Consider the following 14425-nt stretch of genomic DNA (forward strand, 5'->3'; position numbering starts at 1 on the left):
TGCGGTAACACGACGCTCGCATTCTTCCCAGGTGTGGGCCTTGCAGGCTGGGCAGGGGTCTTCGGGCTCATGGACCCTCCTCCATCCCTGCTCACTCTCATGCCCTGCTTGCCCCCTGGTCACTTGGTGCCTCCCTGGCATCTAGCAGCTGGCCCGTGGTAGAGGACTCTCCCTGCCCATCAGAAGCTGGCCCTGAAGATAGCCTTCTGAGAGAGGGGATCACGTCCATTTTACGTGCAGGCAAACTAAGGCCTGGGCAAAGTGACCCCTCCCAGGCCTGGCTGGACTTGAGTGCGGGTCTGGCAAGGTCTCCCATCCTCATTCTCTGTCCCCTGGGGTGTGGGACGGGAGGACAGGCTGTCGCTTTAGGTAGCGGGACTACGGCACCCCTGAGTCTCCATGTCCCTCCTCTGTGGCACCCCCGTCCCCCAAACACATGAAGGCGGGGAGGTAAAATCCAGCTCAGAGTCACCCCAACACTGCAGTGGGGGTCCCTCTGTGGTCAGTGTGGGCAGGCGGGGTCCAGTGGGCTGTGGGGGCTGGCGAGTTGGCTGTCCAGGTAGGGGTGGACTCCAGGGCCACTTGCTCTCTCTCCACTCCTGCCCCCTCCGCTCTGCTGGCCAAGCCCCAACAGGACATCCATGGGGGAGTGGGGACCCTGAGGGGTCTAGTCCTCCTTGGGTTTGCCGGGGTGCTGTCGGGCCAGCCTGTAGTCGACAAAGGTCCCGAGACAGGCCCAGAGGAGGAAGCGGGCCAGCAGGATGACCACCAGCAGCAGGAGGAGGGGCTCGGGGCCGGAGCTCTCCCAGAGCTCTGAGGCCATGCTTCCTCCAGCCCGTGGGTGACCAGGAACTGAGTCCTGCCCTGCTGTGAGCTCCGAGGGACGGACCCCAAGGTTCCCCCGGCGCCCAGCACCCCTGGACCCCCCCGGCGTGTGAGGGGACGCTAACGGCCCCCCGGTTGGAGAGCCCGTGGACTATTCATGCAGATGAGCAGCCCCAGCCACAATGACCGCATTGTGGGGCGGGCGGACCGCCTCTCAGCTCCCCGGCGCGCCCGGGCTGACGTAATGCTGACACCTCCGGCCTGCAGCTGCTGGGCGACACTGGCCACCTTCTCCGGGCCTCTTTCAGCAGCCACGCCGCGCTCTTCCGGCCGGCAGACAATCGGGCCCTTTCTCTCGCCAATTAGCTGTCACGGTGGAGGCCGGCGGGGCCCGGGCCGCCTCTGAGGGCTGGGTGGCGGCGGCAGCAGCAATGGCCCTGGAGGGCTAGTAGAGGCCGAGGAGGGGGGTGCTCTGAGGGAGAAGAGGGGAAGGGGGTACACCCCAGTCAGCTCTGAGCCCAGCCATGAAGCCCGACATACACCCCGGGAACAGTGGGCAGTACTGACTGACCACTGCCAAAGAAGTGGTGGCCAGGAAGAGCCTGCTCCCAACTCATCCAGCCCCCATGGGACAGAGCTCTCCCCAGCATCCGCCCAGCAGAGCGCAAAGGCTGCCCAACGCCACGGAGGGGTCTGGTCAGGCTGGTGGACCTCTGGGGTTTCAGACTTTATGCTGAGCCGTCCTGAGGGGCCAAGGGGGGAGGATGTTGGCCTGGTACCCAGCCTGGTGCCTGAGCCTGGGGCCGCACCCAGACAGGGCTGGCACCCAGAGAAGTGCCTGTGTGACTCATCCTAAGTCATGACCGCCTGTGCCCACCCTTCTCTGTCTCCTCCCCCATGTGCACATGCATGTTCACGCACACTGACACATACATGCCACACATGCAGAGAGGTATGTACAGGCAGCTGTGCACACAGACACCAGCATTCACCTGGGTGTGCTCACACCAGACCCACGTGTCTGCACATGTGAGCGCATGTGTCCATGCCCCACATGCATGCATGTGCACAAGCGGAGACTGTGTTCACACGTGTGCACACACCACGGCATGCAGACACCCACATGCGTGCATGCACGCACCGTGCCAGGCAGGCACCCACACATAGGAACACACAGGCACTCTCATATGTACACACGCTCACAAACATGCATGCACAGCTGTACACACACATGCACACACAGATTCCATCCCCCCTGTACCCCCCTCCCACTAGCCCCTACCACCCTAATATGACATCACGGGAAATAAAGGGACCAAGGACAGTGGCAGGGAGCCGGTGGGGCAGGGAGACCAGGGGCCTAGAAGTCACCCATGTCCTCAGCCAGGCAGTTGCCCACAGCCACGGTCCCCGAGACTCTGAGCAGACAGGGGCCCCAGTGCCTCCCACTCTGTGGGCAGCCAGCCCCTGACCCGGCATGCCCAGCTCTCCGGAGGCTCCGTGTGAGGGGCAGATGCGGGGAAGGGGCACCATCGGTGGGAGGTGAGGGGTGGTGAGGGCACACTCGATAGTCAGTGAGTGTGTCATGCCACGCCCAGCCCTCCTGCGCCTGGGAGCCGGCCCTGGGGACCCAGTACATGCCATCTCCGAGATGTGCTCTGAGCCTGTGCCTTGGGGATTGGGGGGGGGGGGGCCTGGGGTCCCCTTTCTCTCAGGGTGAGGTTCCCACACTCAGAGATGGGAAAGCCGCGCCCACCCCTGAGAGCATTTAGGTACCCGGAGGCCATCAAACACAGCCACCTGCTAAGACGTGGCAGCCCACCGAGGCTTCCAGAAAGTCCTTGGGGTGCTTCTGGTGTATTTCCGAGAGAGCTCAGCAGTGTATGGGGTGGGGTCCAGAGTCCTGGAGGAGGAGCAGGCTTCCCCCTCAGGAGGCATCGCACTCACCCAAGAAACCCCCCGGCATCTCGTCCCCTGCTGGGGCGTTCTCTGCAGCCTGGACACCAGCTCCTGACAGGGCCTGCCGTAGTGCTCCCGAGCCACGGCGCTCCCCTTGGGCAGGTGGGAGCAAGGTGGCCTTGGACAAACCCCGCTGTGTTTGCTGAGCAAAGTCAACAGCTCCAGCTCACGTGGGGTACAGCACGTGAGAAGACCCAGGATCACAGGGCCGGGCCCCTGCACCCCCGCCCCCACCCCCAGGCGTGAGTCAGCAAAAACGAGATGACTCAACCTTCAGGAGAGCAGGTGCCCCAGGGACACCTGGGGCTGGTGGGGCACGGGGGGAAGCGGGGATGGCCCACAGGGAAGACACAATGAAGAATGAGCAGGGTGGTGGCCAGCCTGCTCCTGCCCCCATGAGGTGGTGTCACTTCTCGGGAGGAAGCTTCTCATGAATGTCATTGTCTCTGTGGGTCCAGGGCAAGGCCCTCACCTCACTCTGGTTCTCAACAGGGGGCTGTGTGGGCGCATCGTATTACGGCCTCTGTGCGACTCTGCCCAGCATCCTCTCTGGCCGCGTAGCGGACTCCACTCAGAACTGACCGCGGCCCGTCCTACCCCTGTCTGGATCACATCGTTAGAGGAAGGCCCTCATTCCACCAAATGAGGTCACAGGTGCAAGGGTTTGGGCCGGAGCATGTCTTTTGGGAGATGACATTCAACCCATCAGCAGATGAGCCTTTCCTACGCAAGGTCCTTGGAGAATGGGGTTGGCGTGGTCACGTGACCTTTTGTGCGGGAGCAAAATGTGGCCTGGTCCTGCGCCACCCTCAGAATCCCCACCATGGCTGAGCCTGGGGTTGTAGCCTCTCTGTAGTGCCAGTCCCTGCAGTGCACCTTGGGCTTCACCCTTCCAGACCACAGGCTCTTGGTCAGATGCTGTCCCCTAAAACGGGCCTCTGTCGGCCAGTTCTTTTTGGTACAGTGACTCGGCGTATTCCCTCCGTCATCATCTGATGCTGCTCCAGACCTTGCCCGTAGAATCCTTCAATAGTGCACCTCAAGCCTTGAATTTTTGTCTTCAGTTCTCTCTGCTTGAGAGAGGCTGAGCGTGTCCTTCCTTTCTGGTTTTCGGACGCCGGTCCTTGCACACTCGACTACGATGCCTTCCTTTGTCTCCTGCAGCTGCCCTCTGAGGGCTCCTGCCCACCACTTCTGTTCACATCAGCCACGCCATGCTCACGAGCACCTTCCAGAGTCTCTTCTGACCACTGTCCTGGTCTTTTCCTTCTTCCTTGTCCTTTGAATGACTGCCCACTCTCAACCTCAGCGAAGTACTGCTCAACCACAAAGAGCCACGGATCCCCAGTACGTGGGAAGATGTGAATGGAGTGTGAAAGCTGATGCTGAGCGGGCTGTCAGAATGGAGAGCTAAGTCCTGTCCGACATCACTTGGGTGACGTCCCTGTAATGAACATCCCTGTAATGAACGAGTGCGCAGACCCTAAGGTAGTGGTCTCCAGGGACATGGGGTGGGGCTGGGGGGGCGAGGACTCAATGCGTGGGAACGGGTGGCACTAGGGGCACATGTGGGACAAATGAAGCAAGATGGGTGGGCTCTAGAGTCGGGATGGCAGCCTAACCTTGGTCGTCTGAGTTGGCTTGACCTTAGGTGTCCTTGGGCTCCTCTCCAGGACAACAGTCCACTATCCTTATCAGAAGGGAGGGGCCCTGCTCAGGGTGGGACAGACAGTAGGGTCTGATTGCCTTCGACGGCAGACCACCTTCGACGGCAGACCACCTTCGACGGCAGTCTTCAAACAGTTGACCATCGAGCACATGCAGTAGTCGCCATGTGCTTGCAAGTAGCACCTTGTAGTTGGCATTAATAGGGGTACAGTGTGGGGAATAACTTTTACTTAGGACTATGGTTCTCAACCTTCCTGATGCTGCGACCCTTTCATACAGTTCCTCATGTGGTGACCCCCCAACCATAAAATGATTTTCATTGCTACTTCATCACTGTCATTTTGTTACTGTGATGAATCAGGCAGCCCCTGTGAAAGGGTCGTTCGATCCCCAAAGGGGTCACAACGCACAGGTTGAGACCCGCTGACTTAGGAGAATGTGAGTGGACACATCTCCAACCCACGAACGTGAAGTTTCCCTCCACGGGAGCCCCGGCCTCCCAGACTCCTTAACGTGTGGATGTTGAGAGTTAGTCGGCACACACGCTCTTCCCGGTTCTGTTCCCACACACCAGACTGCCAAAGGCAACAGCCGCAACCAGTCTGTCTTGGAGGAAGTGCAGCCAGAGAGCTCCTTAGAGGCGAGGAAGGCTGGACTCAGCCCCACGTGCTTTGCACGAGGTATCCAGTCGCTGGAGGAGGACGGGCATCGTGCTTGGTAAAGTGGAGGGGGCGGGGGTGGGGGGGCCGGGTGGCAGGAAGATCGAGAAAGACCCTCAGCAAGACAGATGGCCACGGCAGCTGCAACCATGGGCTCAAATGTCGCAACTGTGAGGTGGTGCGGGCCCGACCCTGGCTTGGGTCCTGTGGAGCACAGGGTCCCATGAGCCAGAAAGGGCTTGGGTGCCCCTAAAAACAGCAGCAGCAGCAGCAAGGTTTCGTTTCTGCTGAGGGTTTAAGGTACAATTTGAAAACAGGTGGTGCTTGGAGCACCGGCGGCACAGCAGGTGACTCGTTGGGCTGCTAATCCAGAGGTCGGCAGTTGGAAACCACGGGCTGCTCCACAGGACAACGGTGGGGCTCTCAGCTCCCATAGAGAGTTACCATTCCAGAAACCCACGGGGGCTGCTCCACCCTCAACCACAGGGTTGTCGCCGTGAGTCGGGACGAGCCAACGACAGACAGCAAGTTTGGTCTGCGTTTCGGAAAGGTGACGGTGCGCACCCTCGGGGGTGCCAGCAACGGCTAAGCACCCCCATCTGGTAATCACAAAGGGTGGCAGTTCAAGTGGCCCAGACCCAGCTCAGAAGAAAGGTCTGGCAGACCCCTCTGAAGAGTCAGCCCTGATTGCCGAGCCCCGTCCACTTCGGACACACGTGGACACCCCCAGTGGGACTCCATCCGACTGGGCAAGAACTGGCTGGCGGGGTGGGCAGATGCCGCTGGGCCGTAGGTGTGAGAGGAGCAGAAATTCTCGCCTGTGTATTCCCCACAATCAAAATAAACAAGTACCTAAAACACCAGCACCCCTACCCCAGCCAGCACCCCCTCCCCAGCCAGCACAGACCCCTGGAATCGGGGGAGTGCGCAGCAAACAGCTCCCTCCGGCCAGACCCAGACGAGGGGGAAATTAATTTTCTTTCTTCCCTCACCACAAAAGCAGATTAAAATCCCCAGCAGTGGGACAAGTGGGGGGCGGAGGGGGTGGCGAGTCGAGGGCTTCCTTGTTGAGTGGGTCCCGGGGGAGGGCAGCAGGGGCGAGGGGCCTTTTTTGGAGAACAAGGGTTGGCCCCAGCTATTTGAAAGGTCCTGCTGCAGGCAGAAAGCCTGGCCCGGGAGAATGCGCCGGCGAAAAAAATGACACCCTGTCCTCCCGGTGCGTTGAAAGCTGCTATGTAACTTTGCTGGGGTGATCAAACAGCTCGTTCAGGGCGCTGTCAGGGACAGAATGAAATCCCAAATAAATTGGCCATGTCCAAGAAGCCAGGACAACACCAGATTAAGATTCACAAAGAAAACACAATTTATTCAGCCTACCTTGTCAGCATCCTTAATCACCCCGAGGTTTTTCTCACCTCGGGCAGAGCGGGAGTCCTGGGACAAGACGCTGGGGGTGGGGGCGGGGTGGGGGGAGGACAGGGGTGGGGGCAAGGGGCTGCAAAAAACGCTCAGATGGGCCTCCAAGCACGGGGAAGGCCTCCCTAAGCAAGCGTTTTCAGAATTCTGTTTTTATGAATTCTTTGGGGGTGAACCTTACAGCATTCTGCAGGGCAGGTGAGCGACTGGGGGGCAGCCCACTGGCCTCCCTTGGAGGGGGGCTCAGTGAGCCAGCTGGGGACATGGGGGCCACAGAAGGGAATAGTCACCATCCCAGCTCAACTTTGGGGTTCCAGGGAGAGTGTCCTCTCACCGAATGTCATGCCAAGCTCCAGCCCAATGTGGGAGTTCTGGGACCAGTGGGGGGCTGGGGGGGGGCGCCACCTGCCCCTTTACTTGCCCTTGATTTTCTTTTGTTAGGTCACAGGGGGTCAGGGGTAACTGTATATACCAAATACCAAATGGCCTGGGGGGACAAGCCATTCCTAGAGTCAGCCGCCCCAGCAGCAGCCCCTCGCTTCTATCAATGAGCCAGGAGGCATTCAGAGCCCGGCCGAGAAGCTCTCTGAAAGGGTTAATAGACAGAGGTCTGAGCTGGCGTCGGGGGAGGCGGGCACCTTTGAAGACACCCGCGGCCTCCTCCAAACTCTTCTTAGGCTGAGATGATGTATTTGGGCTGCCCAGAGGCCTCCTTGAGAGGCTGGGGCCTTTTCTTTATCCAGGGAAGGGGGTGCGGCTGGCGGAATGATGGGCCCAGCGGGGGTGGGGGGTGGCGGGGGCAGGCTGAGAGGACCTGGGAGAAAGGGGATGGCAATCAAGTGCTTGAGAAAAGGTGCCCAGTACAGACTTGCCCAGAAATCCCCAAAAGAAAAAAACAATGACCTAATAGTATCCGCCCAAAAAATTTTTACACTTTCAAGAACTATACGGAGCAGGGATGGGGAGTGGTAGCAATTCTCCAACACATAATTGCCTACGGATTCTGTCTGTCGGTCTCTCTCTCCTTCCTTCCTCCTCCAGCTCCTTCTCCTCCTCCTCCTTCGCCCTCAAATTTTAAGGGGAAAACGATGCAAATTGGGAAGACACATAAAAAAAGAAAAACCACCTCCCTGACATCGAGCGGACCCGACTGGTACCAATGGACCCGCTCAGACGGCGCAGAAACCCCATGAGATTCCTGCCTGAGACTTTGACTCCTTAGGCACGCAGACGGCCTCCTCTCTCCGCTGAAAGGCGGCTGGTGGGTTTGAACTGCTGACCTCGTGGTGAGCAGGCCCATGTGTGCCCACTACACCCTCAGGGCTCCAAGCCCCCGCGCCAGCCAAGGCCGGCTCACCGTGGCCCCAGGGGGTTGAAAGCCTGTTCTTCCTCCCGAGGAGCAGCTAGTGGTCTTGAACCGCTGACGCTAACTGATCCCACTCTAGCGAGCACCCACCAGGCCACCAAGGGCTCCCCGGTACATCCTTGGGGACGTGGACAGCCTCGTCTTCCAGCCAGTTCCGTGCGGGCCCAGCGTCTGAGCTCAGCTGTGTGAGGTCGTCGCCGCCGGGTCTCCACGGAGCAGCGGCAGCTCGATGGCGATGGCTTCGGCATTCTGCGTGTACCCCAAGGAGCGGCTGGGTGGCATAGGCAGTCCACTCTTTGGCTACTAGCAGACAGGGTGGCAGGTCATATCCGCTCTTTGGCGAGGGGTGGGGAGTGGAGAAAGGCTTTCCAAAGAGGGCCCCAATCTCGGCCCCAGCGGGAATGTTGTTCCCTCGGAGCCGCACAGGGAGCCCGGAATTTGGGTCCCACTTGTTTTGGATGGGTCCGCGGCGTGAATTTTTATTTTTACTTTTATTTTGAGTAGCAACCAGTGTCCTCTGAGCACCAGGTGGCCTGAGCTGGACTCTGTCCCCCCAAAAGATGTGCTGAGCCCTGAGCGCATCTCCAGTGAGCAAGCCCCGGGGTGGAACGGGGCCCTTTGCCTGCCGGTGTTAGACGTAGGTGGTGAGATCACCGTGGCCCAGGGGTCCCGACTCTGCTCCCAGCCAAGTAGCCTCTTGGAGAAGGACAGACCCCGAGGGACAGCAGGGACAACACACAGGCGGCCACCAGAAGCCGGGAGCAGAGCGGAGGAGCACCTCTTCCCTTGCGCCCAGGCCAGCAACAGGGAAGTTGTCAATGTCTCTTCCTTATGACCCCTCCCACGCAGGGCGTCTGCTGCAGCAGGAGACAGGGGCTGTCACCAGGTGCGGCCACCTCAGAGGTGCCACGTCCTCATAGCCAGCCAGGGGCCAGCCCCCGTCACTGTGGGCAGTGCCCATGCTCAGGGCTGGGGCCAGCTTGGCCCAAAGCCCCCCCTCCCCCAACCCACCCCCTGGAGCCAGAGCAGCCAGGGGTCACTCTCCCTGAGAGGCCTCCAGGCCCAGCACCCTCTCCTCTTCCTCGCTTCACCTGCGGACTCCTCAGCTCCGCAAGGTCCCAGGAGAACGCCCCCATGGGCCCCTCATTTCTGCGCCCCCGTCACCACAAACAAGCCCAGCCTGAGCCTGCTGCCCATCCCCGAGAGGGAGCTGAAAGACTTGCCGTCCCCGGTCAGGAGGCCAGAGCCGGTCCAGGCAGTAAGGAGTGTGGTACCAACGTGGCAGCAGGCACTCAGGGAAGGTGGGTGAGGAGCAGGCAGACGGGACCCAGGCCCTGCCACCAGCCACCTATGGGTACACCACACACACCTCACACCACACACCCCTCACACCACACACATCATACCACACACATATCAGGCACACGCACCAGACCACGTCACACATCACACATCATGCACACATCACATACATCATGCCATAAACACAGCACACCCTACCAAATTACTCACAGATTACACACATCACACCTCACAGCATGCACACCATACCAGACACACACCATAGCATACACCGTTACATGCCACACACCCTAACGCACATGTCACACACTGTACCATCTACACACCACACACTTCACGCATCATAACACACATATCACACACTGTGCCAGTCATATCCCACTCCACACAGGAGGGCACTGTACACCACACATGCACACACCCACGTGCATATACATACCACACAGCATACCAAACACAAATGCACACACCACACACGCATATACACACATGCACCATAATATACAGATATATACATTCATGCATACATCATACCGCACACACACATATGCATGCACCGAGCACACATACTCACCACACACATACGTGACAGACACATGCGTGCAAACACTACATGTATGCATGTACACACATGTCCCTTTTATACACACAACCATACACATACCAGCATGCCCACATCACACACATACACACTACACACATATGCATATGCAACTCTGACACCTCCCACACAGCCATCCACACACCACACACGACGCCATAAACACACGGGCCCTGCGCTCTGGTTGGCTCGACTCATAGCCGCACATACAGGAATCCCGAGGCTTACCCACCTTCGTGGGAGCAGACAGCTGGCATGGAGAGGCTGGTGGGTTTGAACTGCCAGTCTTGCGGTGAGCAGCCCCACACTTGACCCACTACACCACCCACACACATGCATGTGCATGCACACACTCACACGTGCAGTTCCCACCGAGTGCCACGGCACCGTCCTCAGCCCACTGTGGCACACTTCCTGGGCTGTCAGTAGAAAGGACAGCATGTTCACAGAGCACTCCCGGGTCCACCGCTTCTCTGAAGACGTGGGCCTGCATGGGAGCAGGGCTGGGGAGTGTGTCCTCTCCAAGGTGGGCACGCAGAGACGCCACACGTGGGCTGGCTCCAGAGGGAAGTCATGCTGCACCGTGCACCCAAGCCCCCTCCCCAACAGGAAGCCCGCATCTCCACCATGTGAGACGCAGGAGGGACCAATGAGAGGAGAGGGGGAGGGATGTCATTTCCTGGCGGAGGCACTGGCCTGGCCCCCCAGCCCCTTGTTCCTCCTGCACAAGAGCGTGGGAGTCCAGTGAGTCCGGCTCTGGATTGAAGAGGGCATGGAGCAGAGTGCCCGTGGACCCAACGGGGGCCACTGTCACCCCATGATCATCTAGCCTGGCTGACAGATAACCCCACCGGCCACGGAGACCCTCACTCTTTCAGGAGAGACATCACCACCCTGCGCCCCTGGGGCCCCCGGGCTGCAGCCCACCACTCAAGGTGGGCAATGCGAACCTCCCAGGAAGTCTGCCTCCCTGTGAGACAAGAGTCTCAGGGGTGCCCCTGGGAGACCTGCCCATCGCTGCCAGGGGGCATCTGTGTTTGATGTCCTCGTTTCCACGCCCCCCAGCCAGGCCCTGTGACCTCCCACAGGGGGCCTCAGCCTACAGAAGAGTCTACTGTTTCCGCGGGACCTCACACGGTCCTGCCCCTCTGGTGACCATCCGTGGGGGACCAGGAGATCACCCCAGCCAGGTGGGTTGAATGAGGTCATTGGGATAGGTTCCTATCAGTAGAGGGACCAACTCAACTCTGTCACCTGACCCGGGGTGCTTCCGGCTCCGAAAATCCCTCTGGCTGGTTTGTGTCCCAGGATTTGTTTGGGGGTGGGGGTGCTCAGAGGAGAGAAAAGAAGGCAGGGGATTAAGATAAACTCCAGGAAGGGCCATGGCCACAGCCAGGGATGTGGTCTGCTGCGCCAACCACTGCCTCACGCCCAGGCTGTGTCTGCCCAGACCCACAGAGCCTGGGCCTGGCCCCCTGGGTGGTGGGATTGAAGGCAGGGGGTCTACAAGGGCCCCAAACCAGCAGTGGGAGTGGGGGCCAGGCAGGGGCTGTGGTTCAGCCAGCTCTCCCCAGGACTCGCTCACGGAGAAGGGCCAGTCCCGAAGGACTGTGTGTGTGTGTGTGTGTCTGTCTGTCTGTCCCACCCAAGCTGCGGACGCTGGCTTGCTCTGCCCCTGTGGTCTCCTCCTGGGAACGGGCTGAGTTAGAAGGGCCAGGCCACAGAGCCCTGCCATTGACCATGGAGCACCCCGGGGAGTCTGCCTGCCCACAGCCCCTACATGGAGCCACCAGGTGAGACCCTAACAAACGCCATGCACATGAGCCACCACACACACACCATGCCCTCACATACATGTAGACATGCCACACATTCTCTCGCCTACATGTAGACACACACCACAAATGCAAGCAGAGCACATGTGCTATCTCCCACACACTATCCACGCTCTCACATGCGTACATACTAACACTAACACAGCCCATCCCCTCTCACACGCTTGTGGGCACACCACACGTGCTCCTACGCACAGACCGACAACACGCACACACTCACATGAGCACACACTTATGTTCTCACACACTCCCACCTGCATACATGCACACACACAGAAGCCCATTCACACTAGCATGCACACACACACTGGCACACTATCTCACACGTGCACGCTCACACGCACACGCTCACTAGCACACCGCATCCACGCACTCACGGCCACACGCGTGCTCACACAGCATACTGACACGCAGTCACTCACAAACGCCCGTGCATGCACTCACACAGACACATGTGCGTGTGCACACACGCTCCAAAGCCCCCCAGGAATTAGCCGAGCACCAGCACCCTCAGACCCAGCGATGGGCACCCCGCTGTGTCCTCGCTGCCTTCCCAACACTCTCCCCAGCGCTGCCCCCGTGCTGTGTTGGACCAGTGACAAGCACCCTCCCCCACGTCCTTACATCCTTAAACACTGGGTCGCCATCCTCATCGGCTTCCAGAGACCTCCCCTGCACCCCTTGGGAAGCAGAAATGGGCCCTGTGGCACCGTGACTACTCCGGTGGCACCGTGACCCGCTGGGCCCGGCCGGAGCCTCCACAGAGATGGCACACTGCCTCCTGTGTCCAGGCCGGGAAGGCAGCACTGAGTGAGGCGGTGAGAACCGCCAAGTGACCCCGCAGCCGAGGGTGTGCATCACCCGCAGAAGGTGACGGACACCTCTAGCCCCTCCTCCCTCCAGAAATGAGCGTCAGTGCGTCTGGCGGTGGCAGGTGCGGGCAGCCCTGGGCTTGGAGCTCAGCACGTACCACCCACTGACACCCCCCATGCTGGCGCCTCCTGGCCCAGCATCGGGAGAAGCCCCTTGGGCAGAGGAAGACTGGCAAAGGTGGGCTCACCACCCAGGACTCAGACCTGCCGGCACAAAACAGCCGAGCTCCGCGCTCCCTCCAGATCCTAAACCCCTTAAGGGGGTAGGGGGAGGTCCTCCCTGGTCCCCCGACTGCTAGAGACCCTGGCCTTCCCGGGCTTGCAACCGCAGCGTTGCTCCATCCTAGTGCGGCTGTCTTCTCCCAGTGGGAGTCTGTGCCTCACCTCCTGCTCCTTAAAGACACGGCTTGAACATCCAGCCCTGCGCGTGGAGGGCCCAAGTCCTCCTGACACCCTAAGGTACCACGAATTGCCCCCGCTCCCCAGGAGCTGCTGCAGGGGAGCGACACCCACCCCACGCCCATCCGCAAGGCTCAAGGCCGCTGCAAAGGCCGGCCAGCCAGCCAGGTGGTCCCCGTGCACAGGAAGGAGACCTTGGCACCACTGTCGCTCTGGGCAGTCCCCCGAGCACGGGGGTCACCACCAGGCTGAAACTGGGCGAAGGTTGGCCAAGCCAAACCCTGACAGGCAGGACTAAGAAGGGAGCCCCGGGAAGAGCTCCTGAGGGGATGCGGGCTTGAACACAGCCCGCTGGGAACCGTAGCTGAGGGGGTCCAGCCGGGAGGGCTTCCCGGGAACTTTTCTCCAGAGGCGCCTGGAACCTTCCCTTTCCCTCCAGTGCCGTGACGGGGGGCGTGGCCCCGCGCCTCCGCCGTTGCCGTCTTGAGAAACGTGATGAATAAGCATTGGCATGTTAAGCAGTACATAAGAATGTCGCAGCAGCGCAGAGGACAGTCTTGACTGAGGAAGACTGGGAGGAAAGGCCTGGTGGGCCAAGGCCTCGAACAGCCGCCAGGGCACCCTGCGGCACAGCGGTGGACCGGGCAGTGCTGTGTCCTGTTGTAAACAACCACCACAGATTGGGTTAGGACCCACCCAGCTCCAGGGCGATCTCACGGTAGCCTCGCTGAGGACACCCCCCACCCCAAAATCCCCATCTCCAAACAACCTCACTCTCTCGGGCACAGGAGCTGGGACTCCAGGGTCACTTGGGGACAGGAGTCCATCTGGGCACTGGTATCTGGTGGGAGAGTGCACCCGCCTGGCCGCCTGGCGGGCCCTTGTCCTCGGTGCTGGCTGGCTGTGACGCCCACCTCCCCGCACGTCTCTCCACCTCGTGCCTCGGGAGGTTCATGCGTGGCGTTGTGGGAGCCTTCCGCCGTGGTTGGAAAGAACGCTAACAGCTCTGCCGCTCTTGAGAGGATTAAACAATGTTGCTGCTTGTGCGAGTCCCCGAGAAACAAAGCCAGGGAGACTCATGGGTGCATAAGGAAGAGTAATTGTGTATTAAGAAAGCACCCCAGCCCAGCCCAACTCAGGTCCAGATATGAACCCACATGTCCAATATCAGTCCGAAAATTCCTCTTCAGACTCACCAACACATGCAATGACGCCGAATGCAGGAAGGTCACAGGCCAGTGGGTGGGAAGTCTTGTGGGACCAGTGGCGGTGGAAGCATCTCAGAGCTGGCGTGGGTCTCCACGTGACTCCTCCAGCTCCAGGGCTCTGTGTCCATCCATGTAGCTCCATGTGTCTCGTTAGCAGGAAGATGAAGCAGAGTGTGGGTCTGGCCTCCAGGGAGCTATTTATGTCCATTGGGCCTTCAGGGTGAGGTCATCAGGCTGCGACCTGAGGGACAGGCTGGAGTCTGCCCTGTCCCTCTTACAAGTCTCAAGTTGGCACCAGATGACGTAACTGCCACA

The 14425-nt window shown here is 60.0% G+C and overlaps 2 protein-coding genes across 2 annotated transcripts in view; both read right to left on the reverse strand.

The window, feature by feature from the left end:
- Nucleotides 1–667: 667 nt before the first annotated feature.
- On the reverse strand, nucleotides 668–823 carry SMIM38 (small integral membrane protein 38). The gene has a single exon (XM_030887537.1). It carries the CDS (start codon nucleotides 821–823, stop codon nucleotides 668–670), a length of 156 nt encoding a protein of 51 aa, XP_030743397.1.
- A 447-nt stretch (nucleotides 824–1270) lies between these two features.
- TPCN2 (two pore segment channel 2) overlaps nucleotides 1271–14425 on the reverse strand; it is a 74583-nt gene continuing 61428 nt past the window's right edge. Inside the window, exon 16 of the mRNA XM_045297141.1 lies at nucleotides 1271–1297. Within this exon, the coding sequence (XP_045153076.1) occupies nucleotides 1271–1297 (27 nt within the window). The remainder of the gene's footprint in view (nucleotides 1298–14425) is intronic.

Source organism: Echinops telfairi, unplaced genomic scaffold, assembly GCF_000313985.2.
Source record: "Echinops telfairi isolate 266 unplaced genomic scaffold, ASM31398v2 ScPeMD7_7417;HRSCAF=8455, whole genome shotgun sequence".
Taxonomy (NCBI): domain Eukaryota; kingdom Metazoa; phylum Chordata; class Mammalia; order Afrosoricida; family Tenrecidae; genus Echinops; species Echinops telfairi.